Here is a 27,723-nt window from a genome sequence, read left to right on the forward strand (position 1 = left end):
TTTATCTTGGAGACCCTGTGAATCTGTTTGACAGCTGCTTAGCGCAGGTCTTCACTCTGACCCACCTCTGGCACACCAGCGTGTGAGGGGCGTTACATCTGGCTTTATCTAGACTTAATAGATTATATACGTTATATACACAACTGCCACTTTATTTGATACATCTCTTGACTTGGATATTCTTGTGAAAAATACTCAGCTGTGTTAATTAAAATTAAACACACCCATCCAGCAGTTCTCTTTCAGTGCATAATTCATGAACACAAGAATGCTTTCCTACATGTTGGTACAAAGCTACTGACTTTCTGTTTATTGCCACATCCACAACACTACGGTACTGTCTTGGATGGCAACCATCCAGGCACAGAATTGGTATATTCCCACCTTGAAAGTAGGCATTTGGAGAATGCGGGTATACACTTCGCCTTCCCCAGCCACTGAGGTCCTCAACATGAATTTGAATTTATTAAACACCCATGCAGAAATTCACTCGTATACAAACAACCAAACTCATAACAGAATAGTCAAAGGTGAAAAGAAATAAGAAAATAAAGAAAATACATGGTGCCTAAAGGCATAGGCAGAAGCAGCACCCTGTATAAAGTCAAATCAAACCAGGCATATATGCCTGATCATAGACATTTATATCCAAATCTGATCAATAGCAGCACACAGGTACAGATAAAAGAAGTCAAATATTTCTCCAAATAGCTCCCTAACCAAACTAAAACAAAAAAACAAGGTTCCAATATAACAGCATCTACATATAACACAACTCACCCACATTCATCTAATACATATCTAGAAAATACCATTTTGTATAAATATTTGAACCGGTTGATATCTGGACTTTGCTTGAGTTTCTATGGTAAATTATTTTTTGGGGGGGGGGGCACAAATGGATACACAGAAGCACCTCCTAGTCCTCCTAGCGCCAGCAATTTAAAAATAATACAAACCTCTTAAATCAGGGGTGGGCAACTTGTTCCAGAAAGGGCCAAGAGGGTGCAGGTTTTCTTTGCAGCCACTGACTCCACCAGGTGATTTCACTGATTAATATCACTTTGAGCAGATTGAATCAGTTAATCAGTCATCAAGAAAGCCTGCACCCTCTTGGCCCTTTCTGGAACAAGTTGCCCAGCCCTGTCTTAAATTACACATTCCTTCTCTCTGCATAAAATATTCTTGAATTCTGAAAGGTAATTTATTTTTTTGCTTTATGCATCAACTGAACAGTCTTAAATGAAATCATATAAAGTTTTAATATCATGAAGGCATCTGCCTGGTGGATCACGCCCTGAGAAATACCCACCTTGGCCAAGATGTCATATGTGACGGTCCTTCACAATGCAAGTGATTCATTTCTTCTGTGTTTCCATAAGCAACCGATCCAGTGGTACACAAGGATCCTCTAAAGACCCCTAGTACCAAAGACATCCAGCAGTTGCCTTTGCTCACTGGTTAGCATACAACTCTTACAACCATCCAAGCACCAGGACCATAAAGACGTAGGCCCAATCCCAATACTGTCTCTTCGCCCTACCATTTGCCCTTTCCCAAAGGTGAAGGGAGAGGGTCTAGGGTGAAGGGAGAGTATTGGGATTGGGTTTTAGACCCCTCATTCTCTTGCAAAGGTATAGGCATATCCAAATTTAAGGAATATTTATCCAGCACTAAAGTCATCTTAATTTTCTGCTTTTTTTTTTTAAGCAGTGAATGAAGAAAAGCTCCTACTAGAAGCTATGATAGGTTTTTGAAATGTCCAGCCCTAGTTGGTGTAGAATAAGGAGCATGAGAAGATGGAGAACTTCCTTTATTGGACAGAAAAGAGTAGTCTCCAGGCTCCCAATTTACTGAATCTCCTGTTTGTGAGTATGCATTGAAGAGTTGACCAGGCTTCCTTTTAAAACAAATAATGTAGTTTTTGGCATTAAGCCAGACAGGCTTTTTGAGTTTTTGTTTTAGTAATAAGAGAATTGGCGCTGAATCCAGAAAGTGTGAATATAACTGTCAGTCTGTATGTGTCACAATTTAAACTCGTATTATTCACAGGCATTACGTCCTTATCACAATGTTTCCAAAGACGGACCAGACTGAAGTTCAGTTGACTTGTTTGACTTGTTCCGCGCACAAAGCCTGAATCTGCAGGGATATATTTGTAAGTCCTATCCAGCACATTTCATCAGCTGCCAAAATAGCCGTGCGCTTATGAATACATCCCATTTCCATTCCAAAAGGCGCTGCAGCGGTTTTGATTGACGCGTCCTTGTTCTCTGGTTTACATTAGAAGCAAAAATAATTGGCACCCGCATTCCTCCACGTGCTCCGCCGAGGTTTCACTCTACTCTGGAGTCAGATCTCCTTCTATTTACTCCAGATGTGGAGACGCACACAATGTTGCATATTTCCATCTGATGTCATTGCTGACTCGTACATTTGCATTAATATTTCTCTCACAGTTATATATATGTATGACTTCAAGATATGTAGTTGCGTGCTTCTGACATCCTTCAACTCTTCACCTCTTCTTGCGGCACACACATTCCCTCCAGCGATTGCAATACCTAGTTATTATGAAGGTGATCCTATTGAAGTATTTTAGGCATCCACTATCACAGCTGTCCCTGACAGATTGGATGCAATCTTGGCGGGTTAGCGGGGTACGTGAGGCCCTGAAAGAGTAATTGCTTGTATAATTTTACTCCAGGGAAAGATCGAGCAGTAAGGCTTAACCGCTTCTTCTACCTGTCCTCGGGCATTATGGGCAGGTCTTGTCCTGAGTGGACCACATCTGTCTGTTACTTCCACCTTTCTGTAACCAACCACACCGCAGTGGGGGTAGTGGTATCAGGGGTCGGGAAAGCTGGAAGCGGATTGATGTCTGGGGGGAAAGAGGAGTTTGAGGAGCTGTGTATGGAGCTCAAGAAGGAGATTAGGAGGTGCACAGAGGCACTATGTTGATCATATAAACCAGGAGACAAAGGAGAAGCAATGAAAACACACACAGGATATGAAAACCAAAGCCAAAGTGGGGGAAAGATGCATTCCAGGTGTTTTCCAAAAGAATATTGACTTGATCTACTTGAGAGGACTGGGTTTTGATTCAGGGCTTAGACCTCACGGTCCTCATTCTAGTCATTCTAGTCAACTTGTGATGTTTCCAAGTTTTTTCTTTCTTTCTTTCTTTCTTTCTTTCTTTCTTTCTTTCTTTCTTTCTTTCTTTCTTTCTTTCTTTTCATGGTAGGCTGTGTTGAAGAAACTTGGTGATTTTTGTGCATTGGTCATAGAAAACAGTTTCTAAGTGTTTTAAACTATTGGTAATAATGATATATACACTCAACAAAAATATAAACGCAACACTTTTGGTTTTGCTCCCATTTCGTATGAGATGAACTCAAAGATCTAAAACTTTTTCCACATACACAATATCACCATTTCCCTCAAATATTGTTCACAAACCAGTCTAAATCTGTGAGAGTGAGCACTTCTCCTTTGCTGAGATAATCCATCCCACCTCACAGGTGTGCCATATCAAGATGCTGATTAGACACCATGATTAGTGCACAGGTGTGCCTTAGACTGCCCACAATAAAAGGCCACTCTGAAAGGTGCAGTTTTATCACACAGCACAATGCCACAGATGTCGCAAGATTTGAGGGAGCGTGCAATTGGCATGCTGACAGCAGGAATGTCAACCAGAGCTGTTGCTCGTGTATTGAATGTTCATTTCTCTACCATAAGCCGTCTCCAAAGGCGTTTCAGAGAATTTGGCAGTACATCCAACCAGCCTCACAACCGCGGACCACGTGTAACCACACCAGCCCAGGACCTCCACATCCAGCATGTTCACCTCCAAGATTGTCTGAGACCAGCCATTCGGACAGCTGCTGAAACAATTGGTTTGCATAACCAAAGAATTTCTGCACAAACTGTTAGAAACCATCTCAGGGAAGCTCATCTGCATGCTTGTCGTCCTCATCGGGGTCTCGACCTGACTCCAGTTCATCGTCGTAACCGGCTTGAGTGGGCAAATGCTCACATCTGCTGGTGTTTGGCACGTTGGAGAGGTGTTCTCTTCATGGATGAATCCCAGTTCACACTGTCCAGGGCAGATGGCAGACAGCGTGTGTGGCGTCGTGTGGGTGAGCGGTTTTCTGATGTCAATGTTGTGGATTGAGTGGCCCATGGTGGCGGTGGGGTTATGGTATGGGCAGGCGTCTGTTATGGACGAAGAACACAGGTGCATTTTATTGATGGCATTTTGAATGCACAGAGATACCGTGACGAGATCCTGAGGCCCATTGTTGTGCTATACATCCAAGAACATCACCTCATGTTGCAGCACTATAATGCACGGCCCCATGTTGCAAGGATCTGTACACAATTCTTGGAAGCTGAAAATGTCCCAGTTCTTGCATGGCCGGCATACTCACCGGACATGTCACCCATTGAGCATGTTTGGGATGCTCTGGACCGGTGTATACGACAGCGTGTACCAGTTCCTGCCAATATCCAGCAACTTCGCACAGCCATTGAAGAGGAGTGGACCAACATTCCACAGGCCACAATTGACAACCTGATCAACTCTATACGAAGGAGATGTGTTGCACTGCATGAGGCAAATGGTGGTCACACCAGATACTGACTGGTATCCCCCCCCAATAAAACAAAACTGCACCTTTCAGAGTGGCCTTTTATTGTGGACAGTCTAAGGCACACCTGTGCACTAATCATGGTGTCTAATCAGCATCTTGGTATGGCACACCTGTGAGGTGGGATGGATTATCTCAGCAAAGGAGAAGTGCTCACTATCACAGATTTAGACTGGTTTGTGAACAATATTTGAGGGAAATGGTGATATTGTGTATGTGGAAAAGTTTTAGCTCTTTGAGTTCATCTCATACAAAATGGGAGCAAAACCAAAAGTGTTGCATTTATATTTTTGTTGACTGTATATGGTTGGCTATTAACAAAGCATCCTAACCATCTCTACCAGGTTATGAAATTATTTAAAGTGAAGTACAGTTGATGTGACTAAATTTGTTAACTCTTTAGATTGAACAATATATCTCCTGCCTTCAGACCAGTAGGCAAAGCAAATCCGATACAGGCCTACAGGATAGAATGCCAGTCCATCAGAGATTACATTCCCAGCCATGGCCAGTGTTGCAGACTGAACAGTCCGCCCCTAAAAATCGGTCCGCCTTTTGCATCTGCACATGCGTCATTTTGGACTGCAGCAGCACGTCTGAGACGGAGTCTCTTCACCCAACGCAATCAAATGGATTAATGGGATTATTAACCATCAGATGATAAAGGTAAAACCTCTTAAATCATTCTAAAGTTAGTTTTAAGCAGAAATGACATGAAATTCCGTGACACTTTAAAATGTCCAATGCACAGTGAACGCATCAGCTAGCAGCTTGTTAAGCTGCGGCGCTCTGATTGCTTCTGCTGCCTAATATGATGAAATAATGCTGAATTTATGTGGAAATGATTGTTGTACTAAAGCTTCAGATATCTGTCGCTGCGATAGATGATGACTGGAGTGCAGTTTGAAGCAGAAACGTGTTAAACCATGAACCGCACCTTGTGATTGGTCTGTTCACACTTGCCTGTGGTTATGGGAAAGTGGAAGTGAAATTGCCTCCTTTTGCAGAAGATTCTTAATGATATTACTCACAGCAAACTCGAAACACTAGTCCTGTAATGTTAGAAACACCTGTGTTTCGGACATTGTGAAGAAACTGAGCCCATCGTGCTGTTTCCACCTGCTACTGTGCGAGACTTCAAAGGTTTAACATAAAAATTAGCTGCGATTTTTGTAGCTCGTGGAGCACCCACAGATGATGTGTAAATATCACATACAGATGTCAACTGATGCAGAATCGGCGAGTTACTCTGCAAGTTCCATGTGTCAGCTTCTCATCCTAAGTTGTACAACCTTCATCTCTTCGTTTCCCGCGCCTTCCCCAATCATGGTGTCGCTGCCTCTTCTATTGTGGGGAGATATGAGGACTCGCCTTTGCTGCCACAGTGTGAGAGAAGGGAGCTCATAGCAACAGACAGATCTTGAAGGATAAAGGCGTGCTGCAGAGATCTATCAGCCACCATGCGATCAAGGTTGCCGTGCACCGACATCGCCTCTCATTTCTGTAGTGCACTCGGTGCAAATTTCATTCCCATCAGGGTGCATGTTTGCCTGACTGAGGTCTTTGTATTGGCACCACCACGGGAATCTATGGCCCTTTGTGATTATGCACCGTCACCTTTGTGGCGTTTTAACCGTGTGACACCCAGGTTTGTGTTTTGGACGTATTGCACATGCATACATGCATGTTAGTTAACTAGCATGTATAAGTGGGAAAGTCTTGCAAAACATTTTTCTGGTCTAACAAATGAAGAAATAATACGGACATGCCAACTTCAAACAATTGCCTGCATTTTGGCAGCTCAGCTGTAGGGGGTATCATCATCCTGCCGGGATTGAGAAACTCAATCATGTGCCCTGCCAAGGCCTCTACAAGTCAACAGAATCTTTTCCTGTTCCAACCAGTCTGGTAAATTCTCTCTGTTGCATTTGTTATCCCTCAGATTTCGAGAACTGCAATTATCTTCTCAGAAGTATAGTAATTTTGCGTTACAAAGGAAATGTTTTAGGCTTTTTGTCTTACTATACAGACTGGCTTTTGGATTACAGATGCTTGTTTAAGATGGTCACTCTGTGTCTACTGAAGTGTTCTGAGCAAGGCACCAGCCTACCAGCTTTCTGCCTGACTAATATTTTTGGAGTAATTATGGATATTAGGTGACAACAGTGAACAATGGATGTTGATATCACCATCAATCAGTCCCTGATAACCAGATAACCTTGGAACAAAGGAAATATGTCAACTTTCCCAGTTGTAAAACATTACATTGACAAAATGTGCCAAATAATAAATACAATTATTCACAAAATTTTCTCATGTTAATTTCCTGCACTGTCAGTTAAAGTCATTAGAGAAACTGTGCATAATTTATTACCACCCTTGAACAATGTTACCTATGTATTTTATCAACACTACCCAATCTAGAACCCATGGAGCTTCATGAGCAACACTCTAGTACTTGTTTAATTCAATATTCTCATGTTTTCATTTAGAATATTCTAGTTTTGTGAAATAGGATGGACTTTCATTCAATATTTTCAGGTTTTCATTCCACATGTTTCAGTTTAATGAAATGTACTTTATTTTCTATTGATATTACCAAGTATTTCTTTCAAATTCTCCAGTGTCCTTAAACATGGTTGGGTTTCATTCAACATTCTCTTGCTTTTGTTACAAATTCTCCAGTTTCATTAAATATGTTTGGATCATTGTATATTACAGATTCTCTGGTTTAATTCAATATTTTTGAGCCTCACCCATGGTATATCATGCTGCTGCTTCTTCATGCCGCAATTTTCTGCTCTGTTCTTGTGCCGTGTTTAAAACTGACTAAATGTTCAGGTAGGCCTGGCTTTTCTCTACACTTTCTGTCGCAGGAAGCAGATGAGTCTGCTACTGTCTCTAGATGAGATATGATATTCCAGCACATGTTATTTCCCAGCCAATGGCAGTACCCATTTATAGCTGGGACAATGCAGATGAAGTGTCTTGTCCAAGAACATGGGCAGCCTCAATCTGACACACCTGGGCTTGAACCCCGGTCATTAATTTGGCAGTTAAACCGCTCTCCTATGGAAACTGAAACTTGTATTCCTGGTTTTTTTTTTTTTTTTTTACCTCAGACAGTAAGTGTTGTTTACTTTCTCAACTTTAGCATCATTTTAAATTGACTCTTGTGTAAATTAACTATTTGTTTTGGTGAACTTGATTTAATGCAAAGAGTTGATTTTAAAGTTGTGAATGGCACCATATCCACTCACTGCAGTGTTAATTTAACACTGCACAATTTTCTGTCACTCATCCTTTTGAAACAATGTTTTTTGGTGTTTCAGTCTTGTAAAATCTCCAAATGAAACCTCATACTTGAAGCTATCAGCAGACGAATGCACTGTTTGTAAGGAGGAAGCATAGCAACATTTTGTATTTTGCTGAGTGCAGGTTTTTTTTGGGTGGGGGGGGGGGGGGGCTCACAGCATGTCAATGTCAGAGTGTAGCTTTTGCATGGATCATGTTTTTGATTTGCATGATGATTTTTGCACTGCTGTCTTCTGACTCGTTTGTGCACGCAGTCTGTCACATGGGGGCAGTACAGCCAAAGTTATATCCATCTCCAGCCCTCTTGGTAATGTCCTGTGTGGGTATGACTTTTGGTGATTGGGGCCCCAGCATAAACACTGGGGTGCATGAGGCCCTCAGCGGGCTTGTCACTGGGGTCGTCCTGTACTTTGTCAGGCAGCTGAGGTCACTTTGAAGTTGATGCCAGGACTCTTCTGATCTGTCAAACAAGCAGTGAGGGTCTGATTGTGAGGAGAGCGTGGCCATTTCTTTTTGTTTAGACTGTAGGATGTAGACTACTGAGGTGCACAGTGATTTGGGCAAGTGATGGCCTGAAGGTTAGAGAACTGGCCTTGTGAGTGCTGGTTCAGTCCTAAACCAGACAGACTGTTTCATGCTGCCAGCGTTGTTTATTGCATTGTTGAATTCACATGTGATGCCTTTTTGTTGACGTTGTGCTTTTTCTTTCAGGTCAGCTACTTGTTCCCCGAAGGCGACCATGGAGGTTCTTTGACTTGCCCTCACACCTGCACAAAAACAAAGGTCAGTGCCTGCATTTTTACCAACTACTTGGTTTGCAATAGGCCAGCAGGGGTTGTGGCCAAGTGGTTTGTGTGCTTGGTTTCAGTGCAGAAGGTTTCTGGTTCAAACCGCACCCATGCCACATTTGTCCATGTAATGTGGAGGTGCATCAGGAAGGGCAGCTGGCGTAAAACCTGTGCCAATTCAACATGCAGGTCTATCTCGGATTTGATGTGGTGACACAAGGAAGCAGCCGAAGGGGTGTACTTATTGGATTCCAATGGGTGCACCAGGTTATGAATTAAAAAGGAGTTTGTTATTGATCTAGGGGTGCTACAAGGTATATCCCAAAAATATACTTAGATTAAAATTGCTGTGTGGGAGATCCAGTGACCATTATAATTATCATCGTATGCTTGACGTTATCCAGCTGTGTTCACTGCGGCGAAGTGTAACGATGATGGTGCTAAATGCAGCGAGCTAGCTATGTATGGTCATTGTTAGGTTCTTTTATGTGGTGAGTGATCTCAAAAAGAATTGGACAGGAAACGGGACTTCAAAGTTTAGATGTTGTATTGAAAGGTGCCTACACTGAAACAGAGTGTCATCTAGCAGTGCTGGGATCTTCGACCAGATCACATGCAACATCTGAAACAAAGAGCCTAGATTTTCTTACTGCTCAAACTTTTATTTCTGAGTAGAGGCCGGCTCCATATGGGCAGTCTTAGCCTGTCGTGAATCAGTGGTTATGTGATTGGCTGCAAAGTGAAGTGAGAAGCGGGTGTTGTGCTCACGTTGCGTTCAAGGCGGTATGTAAAAATCTTATGGTGTATGTCTGTGTGTCACACAACAAATCAGTGTTCTGTCTTGCTGTCCAAATAGATGCAAATACTTTGGTTTTATCAATTAGACAGCTGTAAAAAAAAGCTAAGATGGTTTTATCAATTAGACAGCTATAAAAAGATCATATAGTCATGCCAAATACAAGGACATTTTGGATGTGCGTCAGCCATTTTGTAATATGCATCATGGACACTCTGACATCATCATTGTGCAATAGAAACTTGCTAAAGGTGGTGAAGAGTCAGTCATTGGTGGTTGCATCTTCATTGCTTGGTCGCAATGGTTCCAATATGAGCGAAACTAAGAGGTGCACTCGGAAGCAGGAAAATGCACCATTTTAAGCCTTGGATTTACAACAGGGTTCAAATCGGACAGATTTTAGGGCCGTCAATTTTACTATATGCAGTTTTTAACTGTGGGCCGCTTTGATTGAAAGTGAGGACCATATCCGGCCCACTGCCCGCCAGTTCAGCTCCTTTATACAGTGCAGCCACACGCGAGGCCCGCCAGAGGGCGCTGTTGCTCAACCGCCGCATGGCGCGGACGAGGACGCACCGCTTGTAAGCGCGTGGAGAAGGCGGGAGCTTCTCCTTTAGCATCTGAAAGGAGGAAGATCGGAGCGCTAGGAGGTCCAGAGGGCCGAGTCCGGCGGGGGGGCTCTAAAACTCAGAGGAGGAGGAGAGAGGAGGCGCTGAAAGGGACGCACATTCCGCCTCCGTCCCCCCCTTCCCGGATCAGCCTGGAAGCGCAGCGCTCCGTCAGTGCGCTCCTGCTGCCACTCGGAGGATGGGGATTTTTTTTCTCTCCTCCTCCTGCGAAAGAAGCCGGTCGGTCTGTCAGCGCTCAAACCTGCGGGATTTTGATTCAGAGACGGACGAGATCCAGCGAGTCCAAATGACGCGCACCGCCAGGAGGGACTGACGCGCGCAACGCTTTGTTTTATTTGTTTTTTCTTTTGATTATTATTTTATCAACTTAATAAGTTTGAACCTACGTGGTGTTTTCATGACATCGTCGCATGCGCTGTTTCTTTCTTTCTTTCTTTTTTTTTGAGGATTTATTGATATATATATTTTTTAATGGGGAGGAGGATCGTTCCTCCGCTGCGGGATGCGTGCGTGGATTTACACCAACACGTCCCTCACCAGGATGGAGCCGTGGGCACGAGTGACACCTCTGACGTCTCTTTAAACGCCAGATCTCCATCACGCTGACTTTTTGTGTGTGTGTGTCTTTCCTCCTCCTTTCTTTCTTTCTTTTCTTTCACGCACATGTCGGGAAGGTAGATCTTGGGTAATGGGAGAGAGGACGCACGCGGATTCGGCGCAGACAACAAGGGAACATTGTTCGGAGAAAGACAATTAGCGCGCACCGGGTAGCTGCTGCTGGCTGGGTGGCGAGAGAGAACTTCCAAACCCGACCTGCTGGACTTCTGCTTGGACAAGAAAGGACAAAATAATCAGGAGAGCTATGGGATTGACGGCGAAATAGTCGGAGCGTGGACGCGCGCAGAAGCCATTTGTGTGTTTGTTGGAGACGTCGATCCAGACGCACGGATTTGGACAAGTTTCTCCTTTGCGCTCGGTTATCTGTTGAATTTTTGGAGCTCCGAATCGATGATCACGTCCAGCTTCACCTTCTGACTGCGGTTGTTTTTAAGAAATTTGTTCACACCCAAGCGCATTAGAGGAAACAAAAACACCCCCATTTCTTTTAAATGGGACTGAATATTGTGTTGGTCAGGGTTGAGATGGCGTGGCGAGGGAGTGGGAACGGATTGTGGATCCTGCTGGTATTCTTACTGGATTTACTGGGTACAACAGCCAGCAATATGGAGCCCATCTACTGGAACTCCCAGAACGAAAGGTAGAAACGCTTTTACTATCTGCCTGGTTGCAGGTTTTAATGACCTCTTTGCAAAAAAAAAAAAAAAAGAGAAATACTTTTTATTAATATTATGTGATCAGTGCAACACTGTGTGCACCACAAAGTGTTCATGCAAAACACCATAAAGTTCAATATTTCCTGCAGGTCTTCCTCTGAGAGTTTCTGGTTTTTCATGATTACTGATTTCTCCCCAAAATAACCAGTTTTTCATAGTGCAATGCAATATATATATATATATATATATATATATATATATATATATATATATATATATATATATACTCTGTAATTAGATGGACCTTTGCTCCCTGCAGCTGTTCTTTTGGGGATTTTTTTTTTTTTTTTTGTGGTGCATATTTTTGTAGATAATCCAGCTGTTTTACTTGTAAGGCACATGTTGTGCACGCTGATAATACAGACTTGTGTTGCTGGATGACCTTGATTTAAGTCCAGGCCTCAAGTCCCCTCCATGTCTGTTCACTGTGCTGCACTCATTTGCATGTTTTTCTTTTTCCTGCTTTTCTCTGGAGGAGGTGTCAAGCATTAGCTGAGGAAATGACATTTTAAACACCCCTTGGTCGCCAGGCCTTAATGGTCTACACCGCTTTCCTCACACCTCTGCCAATTTCCCTGTGTCTGAATAGGGGCCCTGGTGGTGGAAGGGTCAGGGGGGAGCCATGGAATAACAAGGCAGCTTGTATGGCAGTGAGTGGGGGGGCTTCTACTCACACCGTGCTTCAGTTTTCTGACAAGTTTCCCCAGACAATCTGGAGTTGAAGGACTTTTCCTGCTGCCAATACAGAGGCTGGTAGATTTGACAAAATTGGAAACATGCATATGGTGAAGCCCCCATGGATGGACTTAGCTTCTTGGGGAGAATTTGGTCATTTCAACCACTATGACGCTAATTCAACTGGTCAAACAAAGAGATGGAGATGGAAGCAAGTAGAATGGTTTTCCAGCAGTCATACAAAAACATTTTTCTGTTGTTTTCCTGGCTGCTAGGATTTGAGTGTGAGCTTGTCAAAGCTGAAGTCAAACAGAATGATTTAAAAAAAAAAGGCGCAAGCTACTTTGAGTAACTATCAAAGCAGATGATGTTTCTTCTCCTGTTTTGGAAATGGTTTCAGGAACAGTTTTGTCTGATTGTGCCTCTGAAAGTTCTGGCATTGAACTGCAGCCTTTGTATGCAGTCGGAATGACCGAATATTGATTTACAATTGCTAACTACATTTTGTGTGTGTGTGAGATCCTTATTGGTTTACCATAATGTTCCGAAAATGCACCTGAGGATTTGACCAAGATAAACAACCAGTATACCAGTACATTTTCCAGTTTTATGTTCAGAAGGTATATTTTCATACAGGTCATTAAAGGTATGCCATGAGCTGTATACACCAGGTTTGCAGGCTTTATCCAACCCCCTGTCCACCGGTTTGCCACCCCTGCTTCACAAATTAGCCAGCAAGTTGTATTGTTTTGTGTGTTAATCAGGAAAAAAAAGATAAAGCAGCCACCCACTGTTTTTTAAACAGATTGGTGTGCTGTCTGTTTTGGTGTGCCCGCTTTGCTCCGTTCCACAGACAGCAGCCACGCCCCCTCCACACTGATGTGCGTGCTTATTCATGAAGCTTTGCTAGTCAGATTAGGCATTCCTTGTGTTTATTTTCTCACACATTTCCATGCACTTGTTTCTGCTCAGTAGTACTTTAGATTCGGCCTCGGGGCAGAACTTGTATTTGGCTGTAGGCTAAAACATGGTACGAGCCCACGCGTGTCCAAATAGTACATGCCTTCCAAGGACATAATCCCGAGGCCACACGCATCTGGTTTGTACTTCTGAAATGAGGCAACGAAAAAAAAAAGCAAGCAGATGCAGTAGTGTGTATCAGTGCAGTGCATGGTTCACGTCCATGCAGCAAATGGACTGTCACATTTTTAACCTTTATGCCGCTGCCGTATGTACCGCTTTTGATGTTTCCCCATCCACCTGCGCGCTTGCTCCCCCCCGTGCATCTGTAAGCAATCTTCAGGTCCTCATCGGCCTCTTCTGCGTCTCCGGCGCCGCCTCCGTTTCCTGCTCCTGTCTGTCCCCGCTTCCTCCTCCATCCTTTTCTCCCTCCCTGCCGTTCTCCGTCTGTCTCCATCTCTATCTCGCTCCGTCACGTCCCCGGTGCAGTGGCCAGATGTAGCAAATTGGAAACATGTGTCACATTCATCTACTAATTATAGCATTACAGCGGTGATACTGAGGCGCCCAAATACGTTAGGAGTGACAGGTGGAGTGGTAAAGGAGGCACCCGTGGGAGCAGTGAAGGATTCACCTGCCTGATGCACTACTTAACAGCTCCTCATTCCAACTGCAACTCAATGGTTAGTCGATGAACCAGACAAAGGAGGGCGGTTAGAATTCTGTTTTGCACATCACATCTTTGTGATGTCATAAAGCAAGACCCACATTTAGAAAAAAAGGGCTTTTAAAGAGTTGTGTGCACTGATAATAAAATATCTGAATTTTCATAAAATTTGTCCTAAATTTGATCTAAATCAAAATTGAGTCACTTTTTCCCATCCATGAGCCCAGTGTACTCAAGGTGATGTTGCTAACGTACAGACATAGTTACCTCGAGATCAAGGCAGACACAAGGTTACAAGGTTACACACTTCGAGTGGCATCGCCAGAGAATGCCACCACTAAAATTTGGGTGCTTTCACACCTACTGTGTTTGTTCCATTTATTTAGAGTTTAGTTCATGTAGCGAGGTGGGAACACACACGCAGTCTCTGGTACAGACCATGGTCCACCTGAAAAGGCGAGACCCAGTCTGGTTCCAAGTGGCCGTTGGTACTTGTGATGAGAATGTACGTGAACCAGCAGAGTAAATAGTCGACCCAAATGTAAATTCTGCATGTTGTAAAGTTTTTGCTGTGAAAAGACAAAAAGACGGACCTTTGTGGATTTAGTTATTTTATTTTTCATGATCTCCAACTCTGTGCAGTTTGTGAACCCTAGAGCTACAGCTACCAAATATATTAATCGTGATTATCTTTTCAGTTAATTAATTAATTGGTTGTTAGATGTAAGATAAGATGTCAGAAAATGCTTTTAAAGAGTCCAAGGTGATGCCTTCAAGTGGCTTGTTTTGTCTACAACTCTTGAGTTTTTCAGTTTACTGTCAGATAGGAGTAAAAAAACAAAAATAAAAAGTGAAATAAGCCAGAAAATGTCCACATTTTAAAAATCTAAATTCAGAGAATTTGTACATTAACAATAACTCAAAAAAAAAAAAAAAGATGAATCAATTATCAAAATAGTTGTCAAGTAATTTTGTTGTTGAGTAACAATCATTTAATTGTTGGCGCAAAAACCCACAAAACTTGAAATTCTTGAGCAAATTACTTACAGAAACTAATACTGTTATTGCACTGGGGGGGGGGGGGGGGGGGGGGGGGAATGTAAAAGTTGAGAAAAAGACTAGTTTGGCTAGCTGTTGCTCATTAGATTCAGAATTTACCGCAATGACGAAGCCCCTGGATTATAAAACCAATATTTTTGACCAGTGAGCACGCCCACGTGGCTGTTTTTGTCTTTTGGTCTTGCTGAGAATTGTTGGTGATTTTGGCAGCAGAGATAGTAGCCAAGTGGTTACTGCACTTGGTTTCAGCGCGGAAGGTTCCTGGTTCAAATCCTACCCCTGCCACATTTTTCCATGTAATGTGGAGTTGCGACAGGAAGGGCATCCGGTGTAAAACCTTGTGCCTGTTCATCATGCAGATCCACCTCGGATTTGCTGCCTGCAAACAAAGGAGCAGCCGAAGGGTCTTACTGTCCACCATCTCTCTCTTCCAAAGGACTTGGAATGCCTCCACCAAATATTACAAATATTTTCCTTCAGATGATCCCTTCTGCACCACCATTGGACTGAAATGAGTTTGGCCCGACAGGAAGAACAGTGACGGGGGGGGCAAACAAAGCAATGTGCCGACAGGTGAAAGATAACCAGAAGCGATCAGTAGACACAGTCCCAACTCTCAGTAAATCAATACTGGTTAGGTCTCAAGTGCCAATTCGGGTTGTGCTTGTGGAAGAGAGAGAGTGAACCGGAACGATCACCTTGGGAAGAGATTCTCCCACCACCCCCCCACCATGGACATGCATTATCCTTATCTCAGCACCTCCGATTATCGGCCTTACACGGCAGCCCTAATGAAAGATCAAATCTCGCATTACTGCTCCGGAGTTTCAGGTGGAAGCAGGTGACCCCCAACACATACAGGATAGGAGGTTTGGGCTTTTTTGTTTGTTTTTTAAAGTGCATGAGTCCAGTGCCTGCCTTTAACGCAGCCTCTCTCTTTCTCTCTCTTAATTCTTTAATAAGCGCCTGTAGATTATTGTAAATGTCTTCTGAGGGTGGGCGTCTCCTCGCTCGCCGCTAGCGGTGACTTGTAATACAACTATTCTCTCTAAGATCCACATTAAAATTTAATCCCCCCCTTTTCCTGTTCCTCAGTAATTCATTAATTGGCACCAGATAAAAGACTAGCTAACTAGGCTAAGTGTTTTGCCTCCAAAAAAAAAAGAAGAAGAAGAAAAGAAAAGCCTCTGCTGGAAGTCTTCTCGACGAGGAGCGGCGGAATAAGTGTTAGTAGGTCAAACGGGGCGCCGTATCAAAGCGTTTAGCGACTGTTTGCGTGTTTCAAACTCCAAACCCGCTTTCTTCCGTTGAAGTCAACTCACAGGTTTCCTGTTTATGAATAATGCATGCAGCTCCTAGGTTCTTCTAAACTGTGTGGACAAGCCCACACGCATCTTCAGAAGAACGCATCGAAGAAAAGAAGCAGGGAGAATAAACCGTATTGCTTGAGCTAGCCAGCAGTAGGCGAAAGCCTCACGTCGTCTTTCTTTCCTTCCACCTCCCCTCTCTCCTTCTCCTTTTCAACGAAAGAGAGGAGCACGTCCACGTTTACGAGCTGAGAGCAACAGGAGCTGTGAAACGAGGTTTCAGCTGATGTGGCAGAATGAAGGCGAGGAGGAGGACGCCAAAACGGCCAGAGGCTGGAATTACTTGCTCGCTTTCTCTTCCCAAATCCTCCAGCGTAGTACGCCAGCAGATGGACAGGGAGAAACGCATTTTGTCCGTGACAATGAAAATATAAATGTGCACACGGACAGAATTCCTGCTGGCAGATGCCGACGCGTCACGCACTGACATGGTCCTTGGGCAGCTCTTCCCGCCCCTCCTACCTCTGACAGATGCATGTGGCCCTTTATTGCAAGTGTAAAGGAGCATTAAAGGGGCCGTGTTGTGCAGCGGCAGTTTATATTTGCCTTCTGTAGTTAAACATGATTGTGCCTTTATGTTGAAAATCCTCATTTCTACAACTCTACAGCAGTGCATGTAAATATAACGTTCCTCTAAACAAAATTAGGCCTCAAATACGTAGGTTGTTTCCCACTTTGTGACATACGTCACATGAGTTCATACCATAGTCAGCAAGCGCTGCTCTTAAAATTTCATATTCATGCTTTCTTCTTCCCCACTTTTTATTTATGAAACATTTTCACATTGCAAAAAAAAAGAGAGAAAGAAAAGAGAGAAGTAGTGCGAGGTCATGGAATATACAGTATGTATATTAAGCAGTTATGGAAAATCACTGCTTTCAGCTTTGTAAATGGACCATTTCCCCCACTTTTTCTCCCCTAGCTCTTAGTCATCTGGTCAAGAAGATGTAAATATTTAACAATACCAATAAAAACTCCTAAAGTAGGAATCTCTTCTTGAAGCCAGTACTTTGTGACAGGCTTTTTACCCGCAACTAATGGAATTTTTAAGGAGGTACTCATCATCTTTACCTAATCCCTCAGAGTAATTTCCCAGGTATAAAAGAGTGAATGTAATACCAAAATGAAAACCCAGAACCTTTGTCATTATTGTTGCCACATCCTTCCAAAAACTCTGATTAAGAGGCTACAACCAAAACACATGGGTGTGATCAACGGTTTCTCCACATTCCCTCCAGCACCCTAACTGAGTATCAGTCTTTTTAGTTTTTTGTTTTGGTGTAATAAAAAAAGCGTATGATATTTTTCCAGTAGAAGTCTCTACAAACCAAGGAATTAGTGGATGACTGTCATCCAGGCGTTCAGCCACATGTCCTCTGTTATTTCAATGTCCAGTTCTTTTGCCCAGTGTAGACAGTGGAATGTTTGTTTAAAGATGTAATGTCATTGTACAACTTGCCTATCAGTCCTTTGATACGGCTGGAATTACATGCATCAACAAACAGCTGAATAATAATTGACAGTTCTCTGCTCGGAACCTTTAACCCCTTTACAAAAACACAGAGCTGTAGGTATCCAAAAAAGTCCTGTTTACAAGTGATCAAAGCTGACACAAGTGATCAAAGCTGGCTAGTGTCCATTTTTTACTTATTGTGCATAAAGAGGTGATACCAGCAAAAAACTCATTGTCTGTGTATAGAGTCATACAGTGCCGCGTTATAGTCAGGGTCATATGCCGGGCGTTTGAGTAGTTTGACCTCTCTCTGGAGTTGAAGATGTTGTGCAACTTCTACCCATATTTTCAATGAAAAATTCACTCACTGATTAAATGTCTCTGGCATTTTTGGTCCTATTAATGGTATGTCTGTCAAATAAAACTCTAACGTCTTCCAGTCTGAAAGTTTTCTTGTAAATTACCATATCTACAGATGTCGAGCGGTTTATATTAGACACTATGTTGACGTGGTGTGTTTTGTCTTCCAACGTGCTGTATAAAAGAAAATGAGAAGTTAGCATTAGCGCACGTGGTTGTGCGTTAGGGTTAGCATTTGTGGTTATGCTATCCATGGTTGACCCATTAACTGCAACCCCATATGCTAATGCCAGTTGGTGTGGCATATGCAGTCATGTGTTATGGTTCGTGTAAGTAGTTATGTAATCTGTGTTCAACCCCAGCCGTTAGTGTTAACCACTGTTATGGGGCTATTCTACAAAGCGCCGTTCCTTCCCTTTTAATCCCAAAAGCAAATCCGGTCACGTTTTGAAGCATCATAGTAACTTCTTGATCCGTCTTTGTCAATCTTGAGCAAACTTGGCATACATAAGAGTTACGGGCATAATCGGCACCATCTTTGAAATCCGGATGCAGTTTTTGAACTGATCAAAAAATTCATCCCAATTATGGAAATTGTTGATAATACATGGTAACCTCCGGGTATTCTGGGCTCTCCCTGAACAATGGAAACATGACACAACGCCAGGTTGTTGCAGTCTCGGTGTCAGCATGCCGATTTTCAAGTTTAGGGTGTTCACTCTCTGTTTTCTGGGACAATTTTGCTTAAATTTATTGAAATTTGTCGGTTTGCAGCCATGCAGAGTGATTTCCCTCGTCTCCATTGGTTTTCTGTGTAAGCTTGTAAAGCAGGCATCTCCCGATGATTCGATGTGCAAGACTCGCATGTCATTGTTCTGGTTAACCATTGCACAAAAAATAAAGCATTGCGATTTGTGGAATATCCGTCTTCAAGCAGAAGTTTTTAGAGCACCATGTCAACAGGGGAAATTTCAAAACACCTTTAGCTGACTGCTCCCGTGAATCGTGAGGAAGCACAAGTGGGAAACAATGCCTGCAGATCAGAGGACTATCTTGTTGGTTTTTTTTGTGCCGTCTACGGCGTTACCTACCGTCTGTGAAACAGAGAACTGTCAGAACCCCCACAATGCTGCCCTCACCCACCATAGTCGAGAGGGAGGACGCCGAGCAGACGGAAGAAAAAAGCTCACTGTGAATAAAGACGTTTTTGTCAAGAAAGCCCTAGTATATGTAGTTTTAACAGGTCAATTCACTCATGTTCGAACTTCTTTAAGCAGGTATTCGTAGTGACTACAGCTTGAAACTTGTTTGATTATGCTCATCGGGGGTATAAATTTTAAGCTCAAGCAGCATTTGTCGTGGTTCTTGCTGAGGACACAGCTCCTTTTCTTTTGTTTTCGGACATGTTTTGCCAGGTCTGCATTTTATGAGGCAGCCTGTTAAGAGCTAAACTAGAGTAAGCCATTTCATCCTGTTTTGCACTTTTTTTGGATCGTAGGTGATCATAGTACAATGGCGCTCTGTGGAATAGCACTGTTAAGCACGACTCACTTGCACGTACTTCATCGTGACGATCCCACCTGCTGTGTTCCCAGCTGGATGCCGTGCTTTGTTCCACTGGACGCTGCGCTTTGTGCGCTGGATGCTGCGTATATAAAATAATTATTTCATATCAGATTAATCATTTTCTCTCAGAGTTTGGCTGTTGAAAATGCCTCTAATCGCTTCCGGAATCACAGAGGACCATTTCATCCTTTTCGCTCTCTTTCTCTCGTGCGCTTAATGAGGTGGAGAAAGCATTTGGAACCGTCTAAAAGGTAATTATTTGTAATGTTTACATTGTAATGGCTTGGTAAAACAGTTGCATGTTCATTCCTTCTTATGAGCAGCTGTAAAATTATGTTTATGACAGAATTAACATCTTGTCGTAATTGTTAGGACGAGTTGTAATGAACTGTGATGTGGTGCGCTGACGCAATCACTCGTACTCACACTCACTTGCGCAATGTTCTTGTGAAGTTCGCGTGATTAATACATGATGGAGATTTTGAACATTTCAAAATTTTCTTTGCACACCTGCACGAAGCCGCACACAGTTTACAATGGTTTGCAATGAGTTTACTCTCCTGCATGGCAGAGTGTGTGCAAGTGCAAGGATCAAAGTCGTGCAAGTGTCAGGGCACCTTTACTGTTAACCACTGTTGGTGTTACTCCATATGCTAATACTAACTGGCGTTGGTGTAGCCATGTGTTGGGATTAGTATATGTGGTTAAGATATCTGTGGTTGACCTTCACACTTACTGTTAACCAGCGTTAGCATAGCAACATATGGTAATGCTAATTGCAGTTACAGTTTGCCGGTAGTCAAACACTCCATGTCAGTATACATCTGTAAATCTGGCCAGTGTTGTCTCTGGGTGTACGCCAGATGTTGCATCTATGATGGGGAGAAACACAGTACAGCACTAGAATGATTAAAAATAATAGAAAAAAACTGCTGCAGTACATTAACACAGTAATTAAGAGGATGTGCTGTGAAGAAAATGGTGGAAACCTAAAATGTACAAGTTACCTTTCCACCAGCTTTGAGCTTTTCTGGAAAACTGTCTAAAAATAGTGGGGTTTTATTAATTTATTTTTGCTGAGGTTCTCAAGTGACTTTGGAGACAGCAGCCGCTAGATGCTAAAAACAGGCTGGAAGATGTCCACATGCACACACATAATGTGCAGGCAAGGAAATTGGCAGGCGTCACAGTCTGTTGTTCCACTCGGAATTCATTCATTATTTTATCACTCGATTATAAGTTTATTTGGCTGGGGCAGTGTACATTCATCAACATCATAAAGGCTATAAAGCGCTGCTGTAAATATGCTGGGGCTAGCTAAAGAACTAATTTATTCCAACAGTCCCTTTGGGCTTAAGAAGTGACTTTGGGCTTTTGGTAATTGTTAAAAGTGCTGATGATTAGCGTGAAAGAGATTAGTGTGCGGCTGACTGCGCTAATTCAGAATGTTGGGACACAAGCAGAAATGAGCAACTTGCTTTCCTGGAAATTAACGCAGGCACAGGCATTGGTAGTGCATCGCTAATCCAGGCAAAAGGTCTGAAGGGGTCACATGTCCTGGTGTCAGTGAACCCGTAGCTCAGCCCTTTGACAAAGTCTGCCAACACACACACACAGAGAGAGAGAGAGAGAGATTGAGAGAGAGAGCGAGAGAGAGATGCTCATGGGCCCCTCATTAGCTTGCTTCACAGCACACCACCCCGCCAAAGCAGGATCATCCAGTCAGTCCTTCTGGCAGCCCTTGGACCGGGCCAGGTCGACTCCCTCCCAGGTGAGAACACGCATTGGATGGCAAGCCGGATTGGGTGTACACAATCGCAGCTCTTCCTCCGTCATCTCTCCATGCTTCCCTCCTGTGGTTGGGTTTATACTGCAGTGACTACAGAGGCGCCAACAAAATTCCACACTAATGGGATGATAGCAAGCGGAACGTGTAAGAAATTGCATGCTAGCCAAGTTCCAAATATCAACTAATGGCGCATTTCAGGGTGCAAATTTGCTGTTGCCAGAACAAACCCTTTAAGGCCAATTCTGAGGTCATCCAAAAATCGGGTTTGTTGGAAATCAGCCAAAGGACCTGGAAGGTGCAGGGGAACATATGTACACATAAACCCAAATTTTGATCTTTGACCCCAAAGACTTTGACTTTCACCAAAACGATCCCTTTAAGAGCAATGCTGGGGTCAAGAGACATGCACACAGCAAGTTTGGAGGAAATTGGCCCAAGCTTTGTGGCAAGAGTAGTGGAACATGTGCATGCACACACATGCGCACACTTCTTAAATGATATGATTATAATATATGGCCCCTTTAAGTACAACAAGGATTGGGTATAAAGTTAAATGTGGCATTGTCCAGGTGCTGTGGTGATTCTGCACAGAATCAGGCGTGTGCACGTTTTCGACCCTGCACTCCCTTTTCTGCTACACTAAGGCGGAGCTCTTCTTTGCATGTTGACCGGCTCGCGGTGACACACGGCTTGTAAAATGCAAAACAGAAGGCCGGCGTATTGTTCTCTTATCGCTGTCACTTCCTCGGAGAAGCACAATTCATTCCAGTATCAGCATTAGCGTTCTTGTCACTTTTGTCAACACGCAAACTCCATCATTCCGCACTCGCTGTCTGCGCACCGACGTCGACTCGCTACTTTGATTGGATGCCGGCCCGTGATGGGTTTTGTCGCAGAATGTTAAGGAGAAGTGTGTGTGTGTGTATATACACTTAAGTCCACTTTTTTGGCAGACAGCTGCACCATGTCACAGCTGAAGTTTGGCAAACATTTCAGAGCAATCCGAGCAGTAGGGCAGAAACAGAAGAAGTGGGTGTTGTCGGGGTGAGTCTGAAGACGGGATGGAGGCGACCGGGGAGCTGACAGGGTCAGACGGGGAACACGGTGAGGGAGGCCGAGTGAAGAGAGAGATGGATGGTTTGGGAGTGCAGTCGGGTTTGACAATTGGGCCGGCTGATGTGACGCAGCCCAGACAGCGAGCCAGTGACTAATGATCTGTAGGTCACCGCCGCGACTGCCTTCTTCCTGCTCGCGTACAGTCGAGCCGACCTCTCATTCCTCATTACTGACACCTCCCATAATATTTACATCTCTGATGTCCCACTTGAAGCGGAGTCATGCTATCTTTGTGAGATAAATTACTCTTGAATTTGTTTTGAGTTCACCTTTTTGTTGTTTTTCTGCTGCAATTTGTCGCAACCACCCTGCAGTGCCTTTGCATGCCCCTAGGGGGCCTGCCTCCCGCTTACATTGGAAAAATAGCAAAACCACGCCTTCAAACAAAAGATACGCCCCCAGAAATTGAATGTACACAGCCAGTAGCTGCTTTACAAAGGATGAATCGGCTACAGGTGGCGCTTTCTTTAAATATCTCATTTTGCATTTATATTTTTGGCATGAGAAGCTGTTGCCCAGAGATTTACAGAAGTGCGGAGCTGCAAAAGTAAGCACATATGAATCACCCTGCCTGCAAGGAGCCTGGGAACAAAGTAGAGCAACTATTCACTGCTAAACTACAAAGCAGTACACAGCTTTGATTTGTGTGGGCTTTTGGGGGTGGGGGGGTTCCTGTGGAGGCTTGGGCTCTCTCGTGAGTGATGTGGAGACCTGTTGCTCCGAAATATTTTGGTTTTAAGGCGATTCTAATGCTGAGAGGGTTTGGAAGGGCTTTGTTCAGCCCTGTCCCAGCCAGTGTGCCGAGCCAGTCACCCCTAAAACGTGGCTTAATAATAATTAATGACATTTATTACCATGTGTGAGAGCACATTTCTCCACCTCACATCTTTGTAATATTCTCCACTCTTTACTCTTGGCACCTTGATTGTTTTTCCAGGCCTCACACTTTTTCCTCGGATGCTTGTAAGTGCATGTGTGCGCACGCATATTTCTAATTAGGAGTTAAAAGACCGTTCTGTGAGCGTAGTCCATCTGGCTTTGGCATTAGACCATAGCTATTTCAGTCTATAGGGAAACTGACCTTGGCTAGCTAAGTAGGGAAAATCATGCCCCATTTCCCAGACCCGCATTAAATATAATTTAAGTAGGTTGGATGTTGGAAATGCATGATTAAGATGGGAATATATGATTAAGATTAATTCTTTTGTTTTGGATGGCTCTGGTTTTGAAAGTTGTTGGGGTTGAGCCCTTTTCCTGGGTTGAAATGCATCATGCCAAATTGGTTTTGCGATTAAAATCTTTTATTTGTGCCAGAGTATTGACAAAAATCTGTGTTTCAAAGGTAACAATCACACCTCATTGTCATCATGGAGAAATTGGTTTTGCGCTACATGTTGGTGGTGTAGAACACTTGTTCAGGTGTGTATTGAGCAGATGCACTGAAAGCATTTGTGCCCTCCCCCCATCAAAAAATCTAAGTTGTAAAGTGTGAGTGTTTTTTGGGGAATGGGGTAGGGGGACTTGTCTCCAAACTCTGAATGCAATGCCTGCCTTACTTAGTGCACCAAATTCTAGCTTGCCAATGGACATTAGTCAAGAAGAAGTAGGTCAGGTCTGGGAGTATGCCCTCATTCTATGGGTCACCACATCCACCACCCTACAGAACTATTTCGGGTACTGGATGCCAACTCCCCAGTCAGTCAACAGGTCTATACCAAACTCTTGAAAGAAACATCTATTCAGCTCATTTGATACAAAGTCCTTCCAGTGGTAAACCAGGTATCATCTGAAGAGATGTAGTACAAAAGATCCATTTGGTCACTGGTTATTGTCCAAGTCTCAGAGCCATATGGTAAAATAGAAAGTACCTCAACTCTAAAGACACGGACCTTCTTCTTTCTTCTGCAAAAGTATCATCATTCTAAACATTTCTATTAAGTGAGCTCATGATCCATGAGGTAGAAGTAGAATTTATCCCCCCCAAAAAATGATGACTTAAACAGCATGAATGAATACAGAGTTTGTAAAACAAAAAATTTCTGCTTAAATGAATTTCTACTTAATTTCTACTTAAACTTTAACCTCTACTCACTCCAAAGAATTCTATTTTTCTAGTAGCTTGTGGTGGTGTGCTGAAGCCTGGCCTTGAACATCACTCTATGCAATGAATACTGGTTATATTAGAACTAGTAATGAGAAAACTTTCAGGCTGTGCCCTTGGTGGTCACCAGACATAGGTTTGAAAGACCTAGGAAATGAAATAAATTAGAAAGCTCATTTCAAGCTACGAGAGAGAGCGAGACAGAGAAGGAGGAAGTGTCAGCTTCAGCTCCATTCATACAAAATCCTTTCTGGAGGGTTGTGTGGGTTTGTGACTTCTTATGGTTTGTTTTTCCTCTCATTTGATAAATGTTTGTGTAGAAACTGTCCCACTGACGACCACACTTGCTCCTAATTCATCAACAATCCAGCACCCACAAACCGTCCAGCAATTGTCAGATACACCTTTAGGATATCACATAATTGTGTTTGGTGCATCAAGGTTGACCAAATTTGAATGAGTCTGTCTTAATTATATGCCCTTTTGATTAGATAAGTTACAACATGGTAGCATGTACTGTTTGGTAGTTTTTGCTTGCAGAAGCAAGAGCGGATGTATTTATCATCTATTTGTCTCTATTGACACTGTATTTTACAAAGTACACGCCTACGGTTTCCCAAAGGCGAGGAAAACCTTTGAGAACACACAGAGTCCCTGCACTGGGTGTTTCTTGGAGGAATTTTGGAAAGCACCAGCAAACAATACATGAACAGTAGCCAACCAGTACATTTTAGTGGAAGGAGCACATTGTAGGTGTGAAAAAAAGTTCTTGAGTTTGTGAGTACATGGTGAAGGAATCTGAAATCCATATATTGGTTGGTTTTGACATTTGGCCGAAAGTTCCTCAATACTTTATGCCAAAAGTATGCAGGTTTTTATTCTTTCCGCAGTTAAAAGTGGAAAGAAGAAAAAAAAACCCTGAAGGCATCATCACATTTGGACGATTTTCATGTTTGAAACCTAATTGAAGGATTAATAAATATTTCAGTCTGAAGTGGAAAATGTAAGCCTCGAACCCAGAATGGGTGAACTCCCCTGTTGGACTGTCCCACTAAAACAAGGCTGTTGTTGTACTTTTTCCAGATCTGGATGTTTTGGAGATAAAACATCCCGAAGTAATGATTTATGGCCGAGTACAACCAGCCGTCTGCCTGCAAACATTTTGTGCAGCATGTGGAGTGCAGCGCTCTTTGTTCTTGCGGACGAGTCTCTCTAACAAGATCCATGTTGCATGGAAGGAGCAGTGAAGTGGATTGTTGCCCCATCGACATGCCATCATCTGATACCTCAGCTCCGGGTATAAAGCGCGATTCAGACCGCGCGGCAGAGCGGCTTTGTAGCGGTTTCACTCTCTCGCGCTGCCATGCACATACTGACAGACAGGCATGCATACACACGAGCGCCCGTATGTACGCGCACATATAATCACGCGTGTACAGATGAAAAATGTTATTGCTGGCAGTGTTGGAAGAAATCCAAGCAGAGGTCTCAAATTTCCTCAGAGGTAACACCCCCCCCCCCCCCCCACTGCGTCTTTCTCCTTCAGTAACATTTCGCTTGCTCACTCCTTCCTTCCATGCACTCCTCCTTCACTGCTCCCCACTTCGTCTCCCTCCCTCTGTTCCCAATGAAGGAAAGTGCGCCCCTCCCAGCGCTTCTACTAAAAGCCCTCACGCGCACTCGCGCTCTCTAGCTTTACCCTCACCGTCTGCAGAACCGGTTCACTTCTCAGCACTACCCCTTCATCCCTTTTTTGCTCACTTTCTCCCTCGCCTTGTAAATTTTATTCACTCCATATCCAAGATGGTTAGAGCTAGTAAACTTTATTCCTGTTTTTTATTTGTGCTCATCGTTTGTCTCTTTCCCCTCTCGTGGCTTTTTTTTTTTTTGGTCTCTTACCTGTAATCGGTGTCCGACAGTAAACAGGTTGTCTGTCGTGAAGCCGGGGTGGTGAAACATGATTACCTGTCACCATGGTCTCATCATAATTCGGGGACAACCAGCAGCCGGAGCCTGGCCTGCATCCTGGTTTCATTCCACGCACACGTATGAATGAGCAGATTGCCGCTCATTGCGTAAGGTTTGGTCATCGTTCAAGGAATAAAAAAAAATTCTCCAGATGCCACTCACTGTATGGCAGTTTGTTATTATCCACGAAAACACCCAGTAATCTCTATTACAATTTGGCACACTGCAGGCACTTATCATGTGTACAGAAACTCATCTGACATGGGAAATAATTGCATCTTTTGTGTGACCGGAATTTTTTAAATTCCTGCCACAGCAGAGCGCTGCATCAGGCACTGATAGGCAAACCTGGGGAGGACTGTGCACAGTCCACAGCTCCTGCTTGCAGACACAGACGCACATAGTAATGTGTTTGCTGCTTGCTGCAGTTCTTCTGAAATATATTTCTACATTGAATTAATGAGCATCACAGTCGCATCATACGAGGGGGGATTGAGAAATTTTGAGCCCGACCCAGAAACGGTAGGGTGTGGATCTTCATCTTTTCCATTCAGAGAAAACAGCAGTTCCCAACATTGCACCCAGTGAGTCGAAAATCACATATTCTCGAGGAATGTTGGTTTCTCAGAATACAAAAGATGGCCAACCACGCCCTACTTTTTGTGGGTGAGGCTCAGAAGTTCTCAGTCGCCCCTAACGTCATTGTGTAGCTAGTGGCCAGCCTAAAGATTTGCAACTTTTGCTTTATTTGAGATAAGTTAATTTTAAACTTGAGTACACCAGCTATAAGCGAGCATACAAAATTTAAAAAGCAGCCTTTTTCAAAAATTCTGTTACTTTGGGGATTTGCGGTATGGTGTCATTGCTTCCTGTCCTCTTGTTTTAATAATATTTAGGTGATCACTGTTCCTTACTGTGTTATGTTGCGTCCCAGTTATATTTCGAGGTTGTCTTTCCAATTGCACCCCTCCAGAATGCCCACCACAGTCAATGTTCAGACTCGCTAACTTGTTCACAATCCAAGATGGCTGCTGTTAAAGATTTTATATATATATATTTCTGAGTAGAGCCTGACCAATATGGATTTTTTTGAGGCCGATGCCGATGACGATATTTGCGTGAAAAAAA

General features: G+C 43.4%; 1 protein-coding gene across 1 annotated transcript in view; it reads left to right on the forward strand.

Annotated features, from left to right (window-relative positions):
- Window positions 1–10,366: 10,366 nt before the first annotated feature.
- The window catches only part of efnb3b (ephrin-B3b), a 126,450-nt gene continuing 109,093 nt past the window's right edge, over window positions 10,367–27,723 (forward strand). The window contains exon 1 of the mRNA XM_034163984.1: window positions 10,367–11,438. Within this exon, the coding sequence (XP_034019875.1) occupies window positions 11,290–11,438 (149 nt within the window). The 5' untranslated portion in view covers window positions 10,367–11,289. The remainder of the gene's footprint in view (window positions 11,439–27,723) is intronic.

Source organism: Thalassophryne amazonica, chromosome 23, assembly GCF_902500255.1.
Source record: "Thalassophryne amazonica chromosome 23, fThaAma1.1, whole genome shotgun sequence".
NCBI lineage: Eukaryota > Metazoa > Chordata > Actinopteri > Batrachoidiformes > Batrachoididae > Thalassophryne > Thalassophryne amazonica.